At 29.5% G+C, this 23,563-nt stretch overlaps 2 protein-coding genes across 3 annotated transcripts in view; one reads left to right on the plus strand and one right to left on the minus strand.

Moving 5' to 3' along the window:
- LOC100200569 (deoxynucleoside triphosphate triphosphohydrolase SAMHD1) overlaps positions 1–23,563 on the minus strand; it is a 126,686-nt gene that overhangs the window by 97,507 nt on the left and 5,616 nt on the right. The gene's annotated exons all lie outside the window — the stretch shown is intronic.
- Positions 9,069–11,792, plus strand: LOC124806873 (uncharacterized). 2 transcript variants are annotated; one of them, XM_065819180.1, is made up of 6 exons: positions 9,078–9,276; positions 9,372–9,770; positions 9,840–10,212; positions 10,309–10,777; positions 10,883–11,287; positions 11,375–11,792. In XM_065819180.1, exons 1-3 carry the CDS (start codon positions 9,084–9,086, stop codon positions 10,055–10,057), a joined length of 810 nt encoding a protein of 269 aa, XP_065675252.1. In that variant the 5' UTR covers positions 9,078–9,083; the 3' UTR covers positions 10,058–10,212; positions 10,309–10,777; positions 10,883–11,287; positions 11,375–11,792. The 2 variants fall into 2 exon arrangements, with proteins under 2 accessions (XP_065675251.1, XP_065675252.1); XM_065819179.1 differs by having other exon boundaries at positions 9,069–9,276; positions 10,309–11,287.

Genomic DNA, 23,563 nt, shown 5'->3' on the forward strand with positions numbered 1-23,563 from the left:
GTCACAAAGAACTGCCTTTGTTTTATCAGATTGTATATGTTTTAATACCTCATTATTTGATATAATTATACTTCACATAGATAACACTCAAATTGAAAACAAAAAGTGTCCCTAATATCATTCTAAATAACACTGAAAATACTGATGTACAAAACACTTATAATGGTTTAGAAGGCATAACATATTTCTTATTAATAGAGAGCAGTTTGATACTGGTTTTGTGAAAATTGACCTTAGTAACCGCATGGCTCCAAAACGATGGGGTATTAATTACATAAACATAGAACAAAACACTAAATAGTGGCAGAAAACATAAAATTACAGCTGGTTGACCATCTAATTTACTTGGTTTTTTTAGGAAACTTTTAAAGTTTTATATTATATTGGAATGTTTTTGAAAATAAGACCAGGCTTCTAAACCAGGCCTAGGCCATTTAGAAAATATTCAAAAAGGTTAATTATTTGAAAACATCTTTCTAAAGCTAAAGTTGAAAAAGGCCTATACTTTATTAGCCTAATCAACAATAAATATGGTTGTAGCCCTGATAAAGATGTGACCCTGATAGAAGAAATGTGTTAGACTAGAAAACTCAAAACTGTGTTGATTTTGTTGGGCCATGAATAATAAGTAGAAAATTTTCCTCAATGTTATGTTCAATGCCAGCTACAGGTTGAGTGTGCAAATGCAAAACTTTATGTATTTTAATCATACCTGCTAGAAACCAATACATTAAACATTTTAAAATTAAACAAAATAATACCTTATTAGTCATAGTTAAAGAAACAGTAAATTCAATATATGGTTGGAATTATAAATTTATAAAAAAACTTAAAATTGTCCATTGTAACTTTTTCGAGATAAAAGCAATTTAAACATTTTGAAAATTTTATTTTTGAACTTGTATATATGAAGGGTTTCTTTTATAATTTTTATAACTAAAATTTTCTCTTTGCTGAATTGTATTTTTATTTCAGCAATTTGTTTTTATTATTGATTTAAGTTTTATTTTAGCTATTCAGTTGTTTTTTTAATCTTTTTTCTGTTTAACTGGAATGTCTGGCAAAATGTTTGTATTTATCTCTTTTTATAAACTTGTTTTAAACAACTTTAAAACTACACTTTCTGATCTTGGTAAACGATAGTACTTTGATTAGACTACTCGAATCTTTTGATTTAAAATTATTATAAAGCATAAAGCAGAAGCACAATACAATTGAAGCGTTTTAAAAATCTGGCCAGAAAAAGTATAAATATTATGATGTAGAACACTTATTTTGAATTTATCAAACTGAGAAGTTACCGTTTTTTTTTGTTTTTTTTTTTTCTTGTAAATTTCAAAATCAACCAATCACACTTCGCTGCCGTGACTTTATAAACCAATCAGACTCTACTACCGTGACTTCAAGGGAAAAATAATAAAGCATCGGTACCGTCGCGCTAGACACAGCGTTAAAGTTAAAAAAAAGAAAAAAATTCGATCAAAATGAAAAAGCGTTTTCATTTTGATCGTATTTTAAAATAAATTATTATTATTATTTGCAAAATGGAAGTTGTTAGCAAAACAAGTTTTTACTTGAATCAAAAGTTTAATTCTTTTGTGTCACTACAAAATTTTGTGAAAGAATATGAAAATGAGAACTATATTCAGTTTTTGAAGAGAGATTCTAGAAAAATATTGGCAGCTAAAAAAGACTCACAAAAGAGCTCAAAGAGAACCTTATTCACTATGAAATTAAGTTTTGTTGTACACAAGGTGGTGTCACCTTTAAGTCTAGAGGTAAAGGACTTCGTAAAGCATCGAATGTATATTTAAAGTATAGCTAATTAACAATTAAATTAGATATAGGTCTTCTGACATTAGTCTCATTATTTTTTATACTTTTTCATATATGAAGAGCCAGAAAATCGGAGTAATGTCTTCGATTTTCTGGCTTTTTATATATGAAAAGCCCGAAAATTGGGGACATTACTCCGATTTTCTGGCATATATGAAAGTTAAGTTGATAGTGTAGAGTTTGTTGAAAACCAAGTTGATAGCCTAGAGTTTGTTGAAAGTCATGTTGATAGTGTAGAGCTTGTTGAAAATCAAGTTAATAGCCTAGAGATTGTTGAAAATATTTTTGTTACTTGAAATAAAATGTGGGAAAAAAATTTCTAATTTGTTTGTGTGGTTTTTTAAGGTTGTTATTGGAACTTTTTTCAGGTACTTTGTTCTGTTAATAATGAATTCATTAAATGGTTAAAAATCACAATGTGACCTTTATATTCATAAACTTACAGCAAAGGAAAACAAAACAAATCTTTGAAAGACATGGTGCAGAGACTCAATTACAAACATCAGAAACTCAGTTCAATGGTATGTTATTTTAACATAATATGCGTTTATAATATGTATTTAATAATATGTGCATATATGGATTTTTAAACAATTTGCAGTAAAGTAATTTAAATTAGAGAAGAACTGTTATTTTTTAGCATTTGTAAGTAAAATCTTTATGAATATATAAAAATTTATATTTTGCGATACACAATTGCATTTGTTGACAAAATATAATTTGTTTTAGAGTTTTAAATAATTGTGTAGTGTAGACGTGTAGAGCAGTATAGAAATAATTTTGGTGACATGTAAGACAAGTAAAAATTATATAAGTATATGTAATGTCTAAGCATTTGTAAAATTTACAAAGAAAATTTTTTTTTTTTCAAACTTGTGTATTACAAATATATTTGAATCTTCTGCGTTTTGTTGCTATGATAACTAATCAATAATAATACATTTTATCTAAATATTTTAAGTAATAAATTATTTAAAGAGTACCTAAAACGTTAGAAAAATGTCTCAAATGCATAAAATTGTGATATGAGTCCGTTCCTTGGGGCACAAAAATACCTGATACCTGTTTCGTCTATATTAAAAATTGTTTAAGCATTTCCTTTTAGTTTTATTGTTTTTTGGAGAAAATTATGAATGGTTTTAACTTAAGAAGTGTTAAAAACTGTAGCCCTGTTCCAGAGCAGGTTTCCCACACCTCCTTAAAAACCTAAACCTCTTTAAAACTCCCTAAATAACCTTTAAAAAAATTGAAAATGTGGCTAATCTACTTATGTTCTTTTTATACCTTCTGTAAAATTTTATTGATGGATTATACTAATCGATAGAGAAGCGAATAATTATTTCTTAGATGATTTGATATACTATAAAAATTTTTAAATTGCATACACAATATATCCTATATAGTTTTTGGTGTGTTGCAATTTATTTAAAAAGAAAGGTTCTGTATAAAAAGTAATGACTTTCTCCTTAATTCTCCTTATTTTCAATACAATATTTTGATGTTTAGGGTTGAATTGCCTTGAAAATTGAGGGAAATTCTCATTAAAATCCTTTTCTTTTACCTTATTTTTATTAGTGGTAATCCTGTAGGGGTCGGTAACATCCGACCTCTATTTAAACCTGTTATTATTAACAACTAAAAAGCAACAAATTCATTATATTTGCGAGTCCTTAGAGTCTATGTCACATTATCGTTATCGTTTCACATGATAGAGCCGAAAATATTTATCCTCGAAAATACCACCGAAATATTTCACAACCGAAAAATTTAGAACCGAAAAGTATACTTTCATTGCAGGATCGAATTACAAAATCCTTTCTTGCGCCGAAAGTTTTAGAACCGAATTTTACAACCGAAAAAATTTGGATCGAACTACAAAATCTTTTCTTTTTTTATTTTAATTTAATTTAAAAACTTTATGTCAAAGACTTTCGATCAAAAATTCGATCGAAATTTTTTCGGTTCTCAAATTATTTACGACATTTCGATTGATAATTCGATCGAGATTTTTTCGGTTCTAAATACAATTATGACTTTCGATCGAAAATTCGATTGAAATTATTTCGGTTCTAATTTTTTTCGTGAATATTTTCGGTTGTGTAATAAATTTCTCATATTCAGTTCTGAATTAAAATTTACGGTTCGGTTGAATCATAGGACGCCATCTTTATAGACAGAAATAAATTATTTGACAAAAAAGCTTGTAAATCAAATTTAAAATGTTAATATAGCGTGACTTTAAGAAAAAAAATTAAGCAACGGTACTGTTGCACTAGACACAGCGAAATTTCAACGTTTAACTCTTTGTACACTGCTGTTTCACGCGATGTAAAATTAGGCATTACCTCACGAGTTTAACACAAAAAAACAATTTTCGCAAAAAAGTATAAAAATGCACAAACTTTAAAACTATGGCATATTTTTTTTATTAACGCTTTTTATTTCAAATAAAAAAATTATAAAAAATAGATCTTTCTTTGTTAAATAAATTTTTTAACTAAACAGAATAAAAATTATTATTATTAAAACATTGTTAATGGTTTGGGATCACTTTTTTGCGATTTTTGCGGAAAACCTGTCTCGGACAACTAAGATTTGATAACATAGCTACATGCTTGATAGTTAAAATTTGGAACACATATCAATTAATGTCTATTCTATCATGTTCAATTAATGTCTGTTCTATCATATTATATAAGTTACTCTGTTGATTTTATTACAAAAAATTACTTTTTAAGGCATTTATATATTTAGTTTTATCATTTATAAACGTGAAACACAAAAATTTTGTGGAGTAACTTAAGTTATTAAAACTTCAATCTTTTATGAGTATGAAAATCAAAAAATTATTTTCTGTACCCTAGGCTATGTTATCAAACATATTTTCAAACTTGGCATGTTTAATCACTAAATTTTTTTTGTTATTATTTCGAAGCCAATACGTAAGTTACGCCACGTAACTTTACGTGCGTTCCCAAATCACATTCTAGTTTTATTTTTGTATGTAATAAACCTTATCACTTTTGTGCAATTCCCTTTCGTGAATTTTCAATATTTGTTAAATATATCTTTAACTTTGGTAATGTGTTTAATTTCCACTTAACCCTCCTCCCCTCCTTATTTTTTTAAAAAAACATTGAATGTAAGTTTGCGATTTTGTTGTCTGACTTTAATAATCCTTGTATCGGTTCACATTCGATTTAAGTAAAGTTTTTTTGCTTTAAAAGTGTTCTAATAATAATCATATTACATATTAAACATCAGAAATTTAATTTTTTAAGTAACATTAAATTTTTCAAAATCAGCACAGTTTTCTTTCATACTTATTTCCTGTTTTCTGTTCAAACTTGTCAGATATTTATATTTGCCATCTCTTGAGATTTTTCTTTGTTTCTTCATCATTTTTTAAAGTTTTTACTGCTGACTTTTTTAAAGTTTTTACTGCTGACTAAACGTAGTTTAAGTAATTGCAACTGGAACTAGTAGACCTTCTTAGTGTCATAATGATTGACAAAAAATGATAGCGTCATAATGATTCTAACAACATTATAAACTCTGAGTTTCATCTGCGTAAATAAAATACATTTAAACTTGAACATTTTGGACTATATCATTGGGTTTCAACGGTGTTTTCTTATAAGTCAAAAGTTTTTAGCATCTCTAGCTAATTCTTTATAAATTGTCTTGAGTAAATAAATTATAAGAAAACGTTTTGTACCACTAGCTTTTTTACAATTTTATTTACTCAAACTGCATTTACGGCTGGGATAATGCAGTTAGTGCCAATGATTTTTTTTGGACAATGTTAGATAAAATAAATTTGGTACAAATCATGTTTGTTGAGGCCACGAATGTTATAACCCTTTTTTTTTTATATGTCAACAAAATCCAATACGCTTTTGAAATTTTCTGATACAATCGAGTGTTGTGACTTTAACGTCTGTGTATATGCTTTTGACATTGGCTAATTTTTTGCATTGCCATTATCCATGAATCTTGTGTATCCTTATCATTTCAACAATTTTCACCTCACCGACAAATACCTCAGTTTTTTTTGCAAACATGTGCTTTTAAAAATATGTCCGCAAAATTTTTTGCAAACATGTGTTTTTTTTCTTAAAAAAACACATGTTTGCAAATTGCTGTTTTGATTTAATAGACATTCAAGTTTTTTAAATATGGAAGCAAAACTTTCAAGTAAATTATTTAGTCATTTGCATATTCTGTTTTACTACTTAGTGTAGATTACGGCGATAACTTTTATGAAAATTGGCTTTCATTGGTTATTTAGAGAATTGTTTGGTTTTACAGTTAACCAAAAAATTTAATGGCATATTTAAAAACTGATCTACTATTATTTGTTCAGCAATAATATTAATGAAAAGATTAATACCAATGCGACTCATGATAGCTTGCACAACGTTGATCCAATCTATATAACTCAATGTTGATTTAATATATATGGATCAACGTTAACCCAAAGTATATAACCCACGTTGCGAGTGCAAAGTTTACAAGCACAGGCTATATAAACGTAATTCATATAATAGATGAATAGAATTTTTGACTTTCGTCATTTTTAGTTTTTTCACAGTCAACATATGTATTTATTTATTTTTTGTTTATTTTCTATTTGAGTTTTATGCTATATTTTACTATACAATGCTCTTATATCATAAGATATTGTTGACTTCCCATAGGAACTGCAAATAGTCATAAAGTATAATCCAAAGTAGAGTCCGTTATTGACCAATATTTTTGCGCACCGAAGCACTACTCAAGCGCTGAGTTGATGGTGACTGGATTTGAACTCGTATAGCACAGCAGTCAAGGTTTTAACATTTCGTTTGACGAAATGTCTAACCAACTGAACTGTCATTTTTATAAATGTTGTTGCCATACAAAAATATGTTGTTGCCATACAAAAACTAGTATTGCACCAAAAAAACGTTTATAATTAGCTAAATTCAACGTGATTGTGTGATTAGTTTTTTATAAAAGTTACACATACATATATACATTTCTCTTCTAATAAACGATTCTTTTATTCAATGACTTTTTTAACAAGTTCTAAATGTAAACGCATAACCAATATAAACTGAAAAGACTGTTTAGAAGAAAAAAAATTGAAGATTGGAATTAAAAGCCGTTGAATTAAAAGGGTTGGCAAAATGAAGAACAACAACTTGAAACCAATAAATCTTACTCATTAAAGTTTTTGATATTTTTTTTTCAAGTTTTTATTGTCATTTTATTGTCATTTATTGTCATTGTCAATCTCATTTTTAGGCATTTGTCATTTTTTAAAAATCTATTACCTTTTTTAATTTAAACTTATAAAACTTGAGGGTTCTTTTAGTGGTGAGTCACCTTAAGTTTTCTGAATACATAACCATTGTTGGTGGAAATTCAATTATACAAAAGTATTTCCACTAGTTTTGCATTAATGGCATTCATAACAATTTAAAATCACCTTATGTTATTTTGTTTAACTTTTTTTTCATTGTTGCTATTTTTCTAAGGTCATTATAATGATTGCTATTTTTTGTAGCGTTATTTTTATAGTGTCATTGTGTAAACGTGTATTCTTACTTTTAAATGCCTCGCAAACTTGATGCTTAGCAATTTGCATACGGAGGAATTTCGGCTATGTTATTTATTTAAATTATTTTTTAGCCGTAGGGAAAAATCATTATGAAGATATATGTATCAGGGGTAGATGCACTGTTTTTGGTATTTGAGATTTCAAACATTTATATGTTTAAACCTATGTCAAATAAGGATGCTTTGCCAAAGATTGCTGTAATTGAAACCAAAAAATTTATAAAAAAACTTTTTTAACCCTTACCTATTTTTAAGTGAAGCCATGAGTTGTATATTTTTTGTATTCTTTTAATGATAGCTGTTTGGCATTAGAAATTTTTCTTGATTAGTAGTTTATACATTAAAGATATTCTATCAGATCTGGTTGTTGTGGTTCACGCAATAATTGCCAAAAATCAAAAAAGAAACTTTAGCTTTTTACTGTGCAAAATATTATAATAAATTCTTAAATGTTATCGGAACCTATAAAAATATCAAACAATTTGGTTAAAACTCATTTCAAAGTAACCCTTTTAAAAGTCATTTTCTAAGCAACGCCATAGCAAACATTTGAAACAAATCTCAAACTTGCATAATCAAAGTGTAAGAAGTAATATTTAGGCTAAAGAACTAAATCAATACGTTTTAAATATACAATTAAAAAAAACATTTTTATCACATGAAATGAGAGTTGCTTATTTGCTGTTTTTATAAATTACCAAGTGTGTAACTTGGTGGTTGGAAATTCATTTAGTTTTTGCCATCGTTGTTATTTTCCGAATAATGTTTATTTTCAAAGCAGCTAAAATAAAGTGTCAAAATCAACTCTGAAAACACAAAAAAAGATTTGTGTAAACCAACTAAGCATGAAAATTTCGCGGAAATTTTCAACTCGGAAAATTTTTGGAAAATTTCCGGAAATAATAGAAATTTTCAAAAAAAAAATTTAAAGGTTTATTTAATAATTATTTAAGGTTTATTTAATAGTTATTTAAGGCTATTTTATAACTAATGGGTTAAATTTCATGTCTTATTTAGGCAGTTGTTATGGACAGTTTGATGGTAAAATATTGTGAAGCAGAATATTTTAGAAAATTTAGAAAACCCCCTTTGAAAAACGCTATTTTGGTATTTTCTTGAGTTTTTTTTATTGTAACTTCAAGTAGCAACTATGATAATTTGTTTTCAAAATTTTCTAAAATTGTTTTTTTTTTTTTTATTTGTTAGCATATCACACATGACAAAAATAGGTTTTAAGTTTTAGGTCAGAGTTCCCCAAATATTTTTATGGAACTTTTATCAGTGACTCTTCAGGATACTGAATCTAGAAGCTTAAAAATCAAAAGGTAGCCGTTTTTGAAAAAAACGATTTCAAACTTTTGTATATTATTTTATAAAAGGGGAGGGGTTGAGAGTTGTAAAGTTAAGGTTTTCCTTATAAAAAGTCAATATTAACACTTTCTAATGATGTTAAAGTTAATCCAGTATTGCATGCAATTAAATTTTGATCATCTTAAGATGTTAATATTCCTATAGAATTGTTGATGGAAGCATTCTTTAATTTATATAGTAATTTATTTGTTTAATATAACAATAGAATGTTTCAAACCCTAGTTATTGTTTCGTTATTGTTAATATTAAACATAAGTTACTTTATTAGAAAAATGCCTAATATATTATCTAACAAAACAGTAATCAGCAAAGAAAAACGAGACCATTTATTGAATCAGAAAATTATTTGTTGCTGTTGTTTGAAGAAATGCTTAAAATGTATTCCAGTCACGAAGTTATTAGAGGCTTACATAAGAATGTATGTAAAACCTGAATATTCAATATCTGTGTACAGTTATCCAACAGGTATACTCCATATTATGATTAACTAATGCAATTATTTTATTAAAAAATACTTTCTGAAAATAATCATTATTTAAAAATTAATTTACTTTATGTAGGCATTTGTCCAACATGCAAAAAGTATGTAAACTTACTGAAAGAAAGTAAAGACATACCAAATGCAGTTAAAACTCGATCGCAATCTTCCCAATTATCTAGATGTGTAAGCACTAGAAATTGTGAAACATGCACAGTTTGTTCAATAGCTAGATCCAGATTTCCACATATGAAAAAAACAAAGAAATTAGTAAGTTCGAATAGGATGTGTAACGTTTGCTTATGTGCGATTAAGAGAGGAATTCGACATCAATGTAATGAAATGAACGTGTATACAAATCTTTCTGCTAAGTTATTTAATGCTTCAAAAAAAGTTCAGAAAAAAGTCACTTTAAATGTTTTAAGATCGATTATTAAAAAAAAGAAACTTAAGCATGGAATCCAGACACATTTAAATACTGGTAATTTGTTTATTAGATTTATTAGTGTTTTCGAATTGATTAAATCATCTAAAGTATTTTATTATTCAGGTGGGTTGCCATTACCTATAACTATTGGTGTTCCTCAATTAGTTATTAGGAAAGTCAAATTTGAAGAAACTGAAAAAATGATTATTCGACTTGGACTTAGTCAATTCAAATCACGCATCCTTCTGAAATCCTTAAGGAAAAGTGGAATTCAATTTGAGGCGAATCTTAAAAAAAACTTTGCAAAAAAAGTAAACTCCTATCTGAATTTTATGATGTGAAGACAATTTTTGCAGAAGAAAAAAAATAAAGTTGTCAACCGATGTGTCAAGAGACCTTGTTTATGTTTGTCAATTAACCGAGCTGCTTAACTTTGTAATGACTTCCAGAAAGCAAAACCCTTTCCAAACATTAATACGAATTGGAATTGATTCAGGTAAAAACATTATTAGATAAAGAAATATTATACAACTTATATATAAAATAGAACTTATTAATATATATTTTTTAAATTAAAATTAATATTTTGTAGGAGGTGGATCACTTAAGGTAATTTGTAACCTCTTTGATCCAGAAAAAGAACGATGCGAAGATCAAAGTTCTCATGGAACATACTCTGGAATTAACCATTTCATAGTTCTTGCATATTGTGAAAACTTGCAGGAGACACACAAAAATTTAGCCATTTTATTAGATCTTCTAAAGCTAGAATATTGTAAATATGTTCTTGCAGCTAATTTGAAAATAATTAATATTCTTCTTGGAATTTATGTTAAGTTATGATTTAAAATTAATTTATTATGTAACTTTTAATTAGTTAATTAGGATTTTTCAAAAAACATAAGAAAATTTAGTCTCATGGCGGTATGTATGCTTGTGCTTGGTGTGAAGGAGAATGTGAACTTTTTGGTGGGTTGACAAGAACATTTTTATCATTGGATCTATGGCATCAGAGGTACATGGAAACTGGTTATCGAAGTTCTGAAATGAAAGATTATAAGGTGTAAATGTTAATTATTATTTAATTTAAAAATTTAAAAATCTTTTTATTAAACAAAAATATTTTTTTTTTCAAAACTGGTTATCAAATTAATAAACTTTGATAGAATGTGGTGAATGTATGCTTAATAAAGGAGAGAAACAAGTCAAAACTAGTTCTTGAAGTAATTCCTTTGCCGGAGCTTCATATGTTAATGGGATTTGTAAATCATATATCAACTTATATAATTTTTTATTGGCCTGAATACAAAGAATGGGTCAACTCACTTAGATGTATTAGAAGAGGATACCATGGGGGAACATATGAAGGCAATACATGAAGGATTATTCTTAAAAACTGCGACCAGCTTTCACTAAGGCTACCAATTGAACTCTTACCACTTCTATGTCCAATGAGAAAATTTGAGAAATTAGTTCAAGGAACCTTCGGAAGTTATCTTAACCCTTGTTATCTTCAACTAATAACTGACTTTGTTTGTTCCTACAAAGCCACACAAGAGTACTATTCAGAGGTACAGTTAAATATAATGAACTTGCTTTAAATTGGCTTTGTATTAATATACTATTATTATTATCTATCTTATAGAATATTTTATTAGTTTCTAGGAAAGAAACTTACTGTGACCTGGAAAATACATATAATCTCAGCTCACTTGCAACAATTTATTGAACTTACTGGTCATTCTCTTGGACGATACATTGAACAGGCATCTGAATCGGCTCATTCAAAAATGAAGCCAATAATCGAATGATTCAATGTTTCACAAACAAGCTCAAAGCACTCTCTTAGAAGCAGAAGAATTGCTGAATTGTTTAGCAGTACTAATTTATAGATTAAAAAATTCAGATATTTTGTTATATGTTTATAAATTTAAAACATTGGATACAAATATTTTTTTTAATTGTTAGCTAACAGTATAAAAAAATCTTAGTTTTTTCTAACATTTGCATTTTGTAACATGAATAGTTAATAAGGTATATGAGTTAATATGGATAATAAGAATTGTCTTTTTAAAAGAATTTGACATTTTTTCTCTTTAAAAAAAAATTCTACTCCATTTCAAGGCCATCACAACTTTTTTAATGTTTGAGATAACTAACTTCGAGAATTTTAGATAACTAAAAATTAACATCTTAAGATGATCAAAATTTAATTGCATGCAATACTGGATTAACTTTAACATCATTAGAAAGTGTTAATATTGACTTTTTATAAGGAAAACCTTAACTTTACAACTCTCAACCCCTCCCCTTTTATAAAATAATAGACAAAAGTTTGAAATCTTTTTTTCCAAAAACGGCTACCTTTTGATTTTTAAGCTTCTAGATTCAGTATCCTGAAGAGTCACTGATAAAAGTTCCATAAAAATATTTGGGGAACTCTGACCTAAAACTTAAAACCTATTTTTGTCATGTGTGATATTGACGTTCAGTGCCGTAGGAAGCTTTGTTTAAGGCTAAACAATACTTGCATCCCCATTCCAAAAGGGAAGGACTATTTTTTAATGTTTGTTAAATTGGTCTAAAACTTGTTGAAAACTGTAAAATTGTATATATAAAAAAAGATGTGATTGAATATTTACAGTATTTTACAATTTTTTCTCGATTTATTGATGTTATTGATTAATGAAAGGGAAAAAGTAAAGTAACATTTTTGTTAAATTTAAACTATTTAAATTTATAGTTAGCAATAAAAATAAAGAACTAATGGTTTTAAGGTCATAAATTCCATCGCTATGTTTAAATAAGTGCTTTAAGACTTGAGTCTCACTCGCCACAACCTTGCTAGGACTATTTTGACTTAATATATCAATAAATTAAAAAAAATTGCTATACTTTAAAATGGTTTAAAATTATACCGTATTTTTCAATCGACAATACCAGGTGGGCAATTTGTAGGTGTGTTTTTTATTAGTATCATACCAAGCATATCAGTTTTTTATTATTTTACTAAATATTCAGATTAAATGTATTTTCTAATGTCATTTTTGGACAAGTTATTTTAATCTAACACAGCAAGTGCATTTACAACATGTACCTTTTATAAATATGTTTTAAAATGCAATCTTTATACGTAAAAATCTTCCTATCTTTTTTAAAATTTTATATGCAATCTTTACTCGTAAAAAATCTTTGTTTCTATAAAACACTCTTCAAAAATAATACATAATAAAAACTAAAAAAAATTTTTTTTTTTTCATATTTTACACCATAGTTAAGAGAAATAAAAGCTAGAAATATGTTATGCACAAGCTTAAAAGACAGTTAAACTCGGAAAGCATCTACTTTCGTTGTTCCACAAAGTACGTAAAAGTTTTATATAACAACTTGATGCTATAATATATGCGGTAGTCATGTAGTGGTAGAGCGCTCGCCTAATAACTGAGAAGTTTCGAGCTCGATCCCGACCACGTCTCTGGTAGTACTGCGCTCAACTTGTTTCTCCGCGCAGCGGTCTTGTTCGTCGAGGTTCGTGTTTCGGAGTTATAGAGTTGTGAGAGGGTTGTAACCACAAAAAGTAGCCTCCTCGTCTGTGGTGGCCCTCTCGGCCTTGGGGAGGTGAATAATAACAACAACAACAACGTTTCATTGGTTTTATTTTAAAATGCGTGGTTTTTAAATAGAAGAGCGTTTTTTCTGAAAGGCGCCAAGTCATATTTTTATTGTTTTGAGAAAAACAAAATAAAATTAATTATCCGACGAAGAATTTTTGAAAATCAATAATTTTGTAATCGAAAATAAAGATGACGAACAATTTTTTTTATTGATACTAACATTTAACATTTAACACTAAGATTTAAATTAACCATGAGCGAGATCTCGTCTCGTTCTCGTTTCTCGTGAGAAATAGGACTTCTCGTGAGAAACGAGAAATAGAAAATTCTAGCGAGAAGTAGAACGAGACTTAAATATTATATTATTTTCCAAATTAAAAATTATTATAATTTACAAAATGCATAATAATTTGTTTTTTTAATGAATTAGTATTTTGACTCCGTGATTTCAATAAATCTAATTAAAAATTTAATTTGTTTTTGACAAAAACAAATTAAATTTTTAATTAGATTTTTAATTAGATTTTTTAATTAGATTTTTTTTTTAAATCTAATTGAAAAATTTTAATTAGATTTTAAATATTTTTAATTAGATTTTAAATACAAAAACTTTTTGTATAAAATGGTGCACTTTCGACTTAATTTCATTAGTGGAATTCTGTGGAACCGGTGGAATTCAACTTGACACATTGTTCATATTGAAAAGAAATATTCTTGCCTCATTTCAACGATCAAAAATGTCACCAAGAAAAAAACAAAATCTGGAGATATTTTCAAAAAACAAGTGACGGTGCTGAATGCAAGGCGTGCAAAAAGTCTTTGAAAACAAATAATGGAAACACAAGCGGACTTCATCGTCACATCGAAAAAAAAAACACAGCCAAGATTACGTTGAGTATTCTGAAAAAACTGACTCTCTTCTTCCTCCTCCTAAGAAGAAACAACGAACCATGGTCGAAATGCTTGAAAGTCTAATTATGACAAAGACAATTCCATTCAAAAACAGTTTGACTCTGCAATGCAATGAAGGAAAGCTGGATTCTTTCTTAGAAGAACTAAATTTGCCTGCTGATTTTCCAATGTACTGCGTGAACGACCAGACAAGAAACATGAAATTTGCAGTCAAATTGTCAAAGCACCTTGACCGATAATTGTGCAACAATCATATTTTGCAATGTGCAGTTCGAGACTCATTTGGAATGACTGCTGGAATGGATGCTGCGTTGCAAACATGCAAAGATTTGGCTTCTTTAACTCACCAGTCAACAGTTGCAGTTGAGTTGCTTGAATCAGAATCAGACGCTCAAGGAATCAATTTTAGACAGTTACGCCAACCTGTTGACACAAGATGGAATAGTGAACTGGATTGCATGGATTCTGTCCTACATCTAAAGAGTGCAATTATCAGCTTATGTGCAAATGAAGATATTTTTTCTTCAAAGACCATCAGTGCATCACAGTGGAAATCAATCGAGGGAGCAGTAGAAATTTTGACACCACTTAAAGAAGCTACAGAAACGTGGTCGGCTGAGTCTATTCCAACAATTAACACTGTCGCCGATTCTCGTTATTTAATCCATGACAAAATCAATTTATTGAGACGGATAGAAAAAATGGCTACGGTGTCTTGTATGCAAAAAACTTGAAAAGCTGCATTGAGAAAAGATTCTTTGTCACACTGGAAACTTATTGAGTGCTGCAGCAAACTACTTAAATCCTGTTTTAAAGGGACTTCACTTGAAGCTCTTCAAAAAATTTCAAACAACAAAAGAATGGTTAGCCTCACAGGTTAAGGATAATGTTGAGTGCCAACCTGTTGTCAGAGTCCTTTCAGCAGATTTGTCCCCTAATTCAAAACTGAAGCGCAAGTTAAACGTCAGACTTGAAACACAAGAGCCAACATCTGAACTGAATCCTATTTTGAGCGAAATGTGCCAGTATGAATATCTCCCTGATGCCAAAAAAGACTTTCCGATTCTTGATTGGTGGAAATTGCATTCAAATACATTGCCAGAACTCTCTTCATTAGCGAGACAAATTTTAGCTATTCCAGCAAGTTCAACTAAATCAGAGAGAGTTTTTAGCTCAGGTGGAAATGTCGTCCGATCATCCAGACACAACTTACACCCAGAAAAAGTAGAACAAATCATCTTAATCAGAGAAAACATTGTCTTGTTGGAAAAGTTTGGCAAAAAAATTCTGAATTAATATTTAAAAAAGTTGTTTACATTTGATAAATGTCATTTGTGTTTATTTGTCAAAACCATGTTTACAATTTTTTTTTTTTTTTACTTGGATTTTAATAAATTTGTTTTCAAAAATTGTTAAATTTCTCGTCTCGTCTCGTTCTCGGTCTCACGAGAAGTACTAACTTCTCGTCTCGGTCTCGTCTCGGTTTGAAAAAACCTAGTCTCGCTCATGGTTAGGAATTGCAATCCCGGGCATGAACTACGATCCCGGGATTTCGGGATTGAAGTAAATAAAATCCCGGGATCCCGGGATTTTATATAATGTGAGATATTTGCTAAAAAACAGAACTTAATACTGCATATATGAATATACTTTTTGATGTTATCAATTTTTCATTTAATTTCATTATGCCTTAATGACTTAAATTAATTTTCTATGGCGCCTTAAATTGTTTTAATTGTGTAACAGGCAGCAGGTGTATATAAAGATCTTAAAATAATGCAGAAATATATATACGGTACCTTCCATATTATGTTTTAAGATTACAGATTTTACAGAATAACCTTCATCAAATAATTGGATATGTAAATAACATTTGAACATTTAAAGTGTATTTGACTAAAGTAACTAAACAATCAAAATTTCAAAATAAATTTGTAATCATAAATTTTCTTAAATTTGGCTACCGATGTAGCTGCTGTAGCAACAAGCTACTTTGTAAAAAATAACATAGTAAGTTGTTTGTTAATATTGAGAGACAAAAATTAGAGAAAATCTTTATTTGATATTTATAAATAAATGGTAGCTAAATAATAAATATAAAACAAAAAAACAATTCATATTAAATGCATATTTTATTTACAAACTTTCTTTTTTTGTCTGAAAATATGCCCGGAGGAATAGTAGAGCATTTAAGGTTTGGTCATTTAGCCTACTCCTTATTTTACTTCCCAAATACCCAGCTGCAGAAAATGCCCGCTCAGGTTCGATGCTCGTTGGTGGAACAGATAACAAATATTGGTATACTAATTCCAAATTATGCCCCCGGTTTCCACCATTTTCAAACAGATGCATTTCTTTCTTTATGATTGACATTAAATTTAAAGTTTGTGTTTCTGGTTGAATGGCTTTCATGCTTTGTGCAATTTGTTCTCGTAACTTTTCTCTTAAAGACAGGGAGGCTCGAACTTGTGATTCTTCATTTCTAACGACAGCCATTATATTTTCATCAACATCAATACTTGATTTTTCTAAATTATCATTTTTAAAAGCAGCTAGTCTCTCAATAAGTTTTTTTATCTGCTTCCTAATAAAGGTTTTAGGAGGAACTTCAAAAATTTTGCAGACATTTGTTTCATCATTTACAGCATCATATTTTGGATTTTGAAGGTATTTTAAAACACCAGAAATTTCTTCACGTCGTCTTTTTTCCATTCTTGTTTTTATAGCTTGGAACATTTTATTAGCAAAGGGAGATTTCCTCGTCGATATTTTCTTCATCTTCGTGATCATCTGTTTCATCAACAATATCTTGAGTTTCCTTCAATGGTGCTTCGGTGTCGGACATTGGCGTAAAACTTTTTTTATAAAGAACATCACAAACTGCAAGGTGAATTTCATGGACTAAACACAACTGGTGTTCAGCCTCAATAATTTTTCCCACACGAACCATTACATTTGGACCATCCGTAACAATAGCAACAATGTCTGTATCACTATTAACATTATGCTCCTTTAAACGTGTTTTTAAAACATCAATACATTTCTCAGCATTCATAGACCCATATACACGAATAAGACCCAAATTCCAGTGCTTATTTAGGATATGTACATTAATATTCATGTATCTTTTATTTGTTGTAGAGGTCCATTCATCAAAGCTCAGAGAAAATCGTGTTCCCAAAGCTTTATATTGATAAATTTCTTTGGAAATTAACTGTCTAATATTTAAGCTGTAACTCACCACTATCCTTTTAATTGAGTTTGCTGACTTGGGCAAATTTTCGAAACCACTGGTAATTAGTAATTGCCTTAAATTTTTGATGTTATAAATACATTAAATGTTAGCCCATCTAAAGCTGTCATTCGAGCCAGTGTTTTGTCTAAGGTTTTTTTTTTTCGGATGCAAAGTAACTCGTTATTCTTCGTTTCGTAGGAGGCTTCTCGTCGGTTCTGGCATCATTCAACTGTTGACTCGAACTAGGTAAATTTTTGTCGGCTGAAGTTACTTTCAAATTATGCTTAGTTGATAAGTGCGTATGAAGGCCTTTTGTAGAACCACCCAATGTTTTCAAAATAACACCACATTTCTTACATTTTGCTGCCAAATTATCCGCAGACTTCATAATGTGACCACACTGAAGTTGGGTCTTTATCTTTTTTGTGTAGAAAAAATGATGTTCCGTTTTCACTGTTTTCATTCATGTTTAGAAGGATATTATTTTTAAGGTGGTCCTATACTAATAAAATCAAAATTTTAAAAATACACTCATATTTTATGATTTTCATATAAGAAATAGTATTTTATACTTAAAGCACAGCAAAGGAAATAAAAAATTTTAATTTTTTTTTTGGTCAAAATTTTGGGTCCATGGACACTAAAAATGAACTACGCGCTGCGATAAACAGCCTGTAAACTAATAATAGTATGATCATGATATTTTCACAGCTTTTTAATATCAGATGATTTCACTCACCCTGCCAAAATCAAATAATTTAAAAAAATATTGAAGCTTTTGTAAGAAAACTGGTTTAAGGCCTAAAAAAAATACCCCGAAAAGGCTTAGAACCTAGACCTTATTATGAGAACCAGTTAACTAACATGAATTCTTTTGATAAGGTGAATGTGCATATATATAACAAACAACTCTTGAAAATTTCAACACAATCAGACAAACCAATCTCAAGATATTTATCACAGCGTGCAAAAAACTCATATATTGAGAAAAACAATAATAAAGATTTTTGATGAAAAAAAAAATTTTTTAAATATAAAAAGGTAAAAAAATTATTGAAAAATAAAACGACTTGAGCATTATTGAAAACACAGAAAAAAGAAAAATGTGAAAACTCTAATATTTGAAAAACATTTAACCAAAATAAAATTATTCAATCAATGAAAAAAAGCTTGAATATAAAAAGGTAATATACAATAACGTTACAAAATATAATAACAGCCTTAATATAAATTTAATTTAAAAAATAACAAAAAACCAATATCTAAAACACTCCTGCTTCATAAGATGCACCTTCACTTTCATTTACTATATCTGTAAAACCTTTTCGTTGTGCGCGAAGCAGTTTTCTTCTTTGTTTTATTGGGTCAAGCGACTTCTTTTTCATCATCTTTATTCTTTCTGCAAAGCAGCATTATATTAAAATTAATTTCTTTAGTTATTCCAAAGTATCAGGTAACCAAAAAAGTTCGTGCGGTTTTTCCGTATATAATAAAAACACACAAAACGACAAAAGTAAGTACATTTATTCATCAAAATAGTCACCATTAGCATCTAAAACCTTTTCCCAACGTAAAACAAGCTTATTTATTCCACTTCTAAAAAATTCTCGGTCCTTTGAGTCTATAAAAGCTTTCAACTCCATTTCAACCGCGTCCTGGTCTCGAAACTGCTGTCCTTTTAAATGATTTCCCAGGGAAAGGAAAAAATGGAAATCAGTAGGGGAGAGGTCTGGCGAGTATGGTGGATGAGGCAAACTCTCTCAACCAAGGCTTTGGAGCTTGTCCTGAGTCACGCGAGCGGTGTGCGGTCTCGCGTTGTCGTGGAGAAGCAGAACTCCTCTCCTGTGCACCAGTGCAGGCTGCTTTACAAGCAACAGGTCGTGAACTCGTTGCAGCTGTGCTGAGTAGACCAGTCCAGTAATGGTTTGGCCTGTTGGGAGCAGTTCGTAATGCACCACACCAGCTGTAGTCCACCAAATGCAGAGCAAAACCTTCCGCTCGTGGAAATTGGGCTTGGGTGTCTTTGGGATGGGGTCATCGGGGGACAACCAATGTTAGCAACGCTTGGTATTGTTGTACACAATCCATTTTTCGTCGCATGTCAATAAACGATCAAGAAAAGGCTCAACATTGTGGCGTGATAAGAGTGATGTGCAGATCGTAAGCCGTTGCTTCTTGTTGTCGATCGACAATTTGTGCGGAACCCACCGACTCAGCTTCCACGCTTTCCCAATCGCATGCAGATGCAGGCGGATGGTTTCAACACTCACAGCAAACCTCACTGCAAGTTCTTAGCAGCTTTGGCTGGAGTCAGACTCGACAGCGTCCTTCAGTTCATCCTCATCAACCAACAATGGGCGTCCAGAACGCGGCAGGTCTTCGATGGACTCATCTCCCGAAGAGAATCGCTGAAACCACTTCTGTGCTGTGCGTTCACTTACTGTACCTTCTCCAAATGCTGTGCAGATGTTTTTGGCCGCTTGTGTTGCATTCCTTCCAAGTTTAAACTCGTAAAGTAAGCAAGATCGAATAATCGTTGGTTGAGTTGCCATCCTTTCTTTACACAAAACCTTTCCTGTAAGCTCGTTACAAGCCTACACTATATATGCAGCAACTGCGCGTGACACACGCGTTCTATTACGCAACAAAGCTACTTGCCTTGTGCGATGTGGGTGTTGTAAAAAATGCTAAAAACAATTCAATTACCAAAAACCGCACGAACTTTTTTGGTTACCTAATATTAACATATATTGCGGTAAACATTATTGTGGTAAACAACAAAAGCAATAAAAAGGTTATCATTTCAAAACGTTCAAGCGACTTAATAAACTCAAGCAATCACTTAACCACAAATTCGCTCAACAATTTTACAATTTATCTTTTTAACGCGAGAAGTCTTGCCAACAAACTTAACGATTGTTTTTTATACAATAGTCAAACAAACCTGCCTTAATTTGTGTTTGTGAAACTTTTTTCAATGATAAACTCCCGAACTCCATGGTCTATTCAAAAATTTGTTCCATTTATCGTAAGGATAAAGCATAAACAGGATAAACCTGCAAAGCAGCATTATATAACTCGTTATAATTCAGTATAGTTACCAACTTTGAACATTTTGTTTGACAAAATAATTTAATTAGTTCAATCCTGCTATAATCCCGAAAATCCCGGGATTTTCGGGACCCAAAAACGTCCGGGATCCCGGGATTGCAATCCCTACTCATGGTTAATTTAAATGTTATTTTTTTTTATAACCATAACGCTTATAAGCGTATCTCCATATGCTCAAATTTGGAAAAAAATAAGCGTATGTAAGCATACTCCTGAGCCTCGATAAACTATTTAAAAAATTTAAATTTGATTTAAATAAAAATTTTAAATATATATATTTCTAAATTTAAACCAACAAAAACAACAAAAATCGAAGTTTTTCAATTCAACGACTTTATGAAGTAATGAAGTTATTGTGTTGCAAAGCCTAAACCTCGATACTTGAACAGAAAAACATTATGTTTAAGAGTCACGGCGATTTTTTTTTGATTGATTTTCTCCCACTTGCTTTGTTTTACGAGATTTTCGGATACGGATGTAACGAAAACAGTTAATTTTATTTTTACGCGCCACGTAAATAAATTTTCCCTAAATAAAAATTCAAATTGGTTTTTGGACCATCTTTTTACCGATAAAGTAACCTACTATCAAACTTGTGGATAGACTCGATCCATGATGCATCTTATGATCTAAAAGTTCACACATGGGTTCATAATGTGTACATCTAAGATTCCAGTTTACAACATATACCTTCTGATGACTAATGTCGTAAATATATATGTATTTCATTAAAACAGTGATTTTTATGTGATTTTTGCTTAAAACTACTATTTAACTGTAATTTAGACATATAGTTGTAAACTGGAATTTGAGATCCAAATGAAATTTATCTTTATAAGTAATAACATTGATAGTTAAGGAAACCGTCATTCCAGCTATCCAGCTGATTATTTCTAGTTTTTGTACAAGTTTTTTAAATAAATTGAATTTCAATATCTATATAACTTTTAAAGAGCAGGTTTTATAAAAAAACGCATGCAAAACATAAACTTATATTTATAGCCCTAATTCAATGCTTATAGATAGTATATTTTTTGCAACTTCTCTGAAAAATTAAAAAATTGCGGACCTTTTGGACCAAATTTCATATTTCTTTAAAAAAAGCTTTGGGAATTTTTAAGGCAAAAAAAATCGCCGTGAGTCGCTCTGAAGTGTTTTATTTCTCTCTCTTTTTTTTCTCTCTCCCTTTAATGTGAAGTTTATTTAATACCATATTCAAAATGTTTATTTTATTTCTATGTTTTATTTTCAGATACTGTTAAAAATAATAATAATAATGTCAAAGAGAATAAAGAGAAAGCAGCCTACATTGGCAGCGTTTGGTTTCACAATAGATGTTATGCACAGAGGAGAAATGAGTACAATCCGATTGCCGTTAGAAGCTGTTGAAACTAGTGTTGAATGCGAACATTGCAAAAAATTATTTAAAAGCCAACAAGGACTAGCTTTTCATTTTAAATTTATTCACAGAATTAGCAAACAAGATTGTATACATTCACAATCACAAGTTCTTTAAAGTATTATTATCAAACCTTAACATGTATGACATAAGGGGTAGAACGAACAAATGGATAGAAAGCTACTTAGATAAACGTGTGCAATCTATATACTATGGAGATAATAAACTCTCTAATCCTTCCATATTAAAGTGTGGTGTTCCTCAGGGTTCAATACTTGGGCCTTTGCTTTTTTTTAATCTACGTTAACGATCTCTATCGGGCATCAAAAAGAATTTCAACTATAATGTTTGCTGATGATAGAAACTTTTTTATCTCCGGAAAAATTATAAACGAACTGTGCGTAGAAATGAATCAAGAATTAGAAAAAATTTCTGGATGGTTTAGGGCAAATAAACTTTCTATTAACTTAAGTAAAACGAAGTTTTCTTTATTTCATCCTTCTTATAAAAAAAAAGAAGTTGAATCTTCTCGTCCAAAATTGTTTATTGAAAATAGAGAAATAAGTAGGGACAATGTTACTAAATTTTTAGGTGTTTTTATTGACGAAAATCTAAATTGGAATAAACATATCGCCTATTTAAGTAGTAAAATATCTAAAAGTATTGGAAAAATATACCAATCAGGCCATTTATTGAAAAAGCCGCTACTCAAACAAATCTACTATAGCTTTGTTCAAAGTTATTTAAATTACGGTAATACATCATGGGGTAGTACCTATAAAAGTAAACTAGAACCTCTCTATCGTAAACAGAAGCATGCTATACGAGTAATTAATTTTAAAAATAAAAACGAACACACAAAGCCTCTTTTTGAACAGATGTCTTTACTAACATTGTTTGAACTTAATACATATAATGTTCTAAGTCTTATGTATAATAGTAAAATGCAAAAAACTCCTTCAATTTTCTATAGTCTTTATAAACAAAAGCCCGAGTATAAATACCTGTTGCGCACAAATAGTACCCTTTTTGAGCCTTCATGCAAAACTAAGCTTGTGCAATTTAAAATTACTTATCGTGCATCTCATATCTGGAATAAGTTTTTATTACTTAATCAAAATATTATTAACCTTGAAAACTTAAATGGCTTTAAAAAAACTATTAAAAAGAGTATTTTAAAGTATAAAAATTTACTTACTGATTTTTTCTAAATTTGTTCACTGCTAGCTTCTTATATAAACTCTTATTTTTTAATATACTTTAATATATATTTCAAACATTGCGTTAGCAATAAACGTGGTAATATTAAGAAAAAGTAACGATACATGTTTGTATAATTGTTATCTTACACTTTAATACAATTATAATGTAACAATTTAACGTAAAAATTTTGTAAATATTTTAATTTTTCTATACGTATATATATGTATGACAATGTAAAGCGGTTCTTGATGATAAGACCTTTTGGTCTTCTGCAAAGTTTCCCGCGTTCTTCTTACAGTTCGTATTACAGAAGTTTGTTTATTACTTATGTTTGTGATTTTTTTTTTTATATTTATATGTATATTCAATCTTT

Source organism: Hydra vulgaris, chromosome 15 (assembly GCF_038396675.1).
Source record: "Hydra vulgaris chromosome 15, alternate assembly HydraT2T_AEP".
NCBI lineage: Eukaryota > Metazoa > Cnidaria > Hydrozoa > Anthoathecata > Hydridae > Hydra > Hydra vulgaris.

Excerpts from the sequence above, each read along its gene's own strand:
- LOC124806873 (XM_065819179.1), top strand. The coding sequence starts at position 9,084 with ATGCCTAATATATTATCTAACAAAACAGTAATCAGCAAAGAAAAACGA. Across the intron at positions 9,277-9,371 it reads TGTGTACAGTTATCCAACAG|GCATTTGTCCAACATGCAAA; the intron begins GTATACTCCATA and ends TACTTTATGTAG. Across the intron at positions 9,771-9,839 it reads CCAGACACATTTAAATACTG|GTGGGTTGCCATTACCTATA; the intron begins GTAATTTGTTTA and ends TTTATTATTCAG.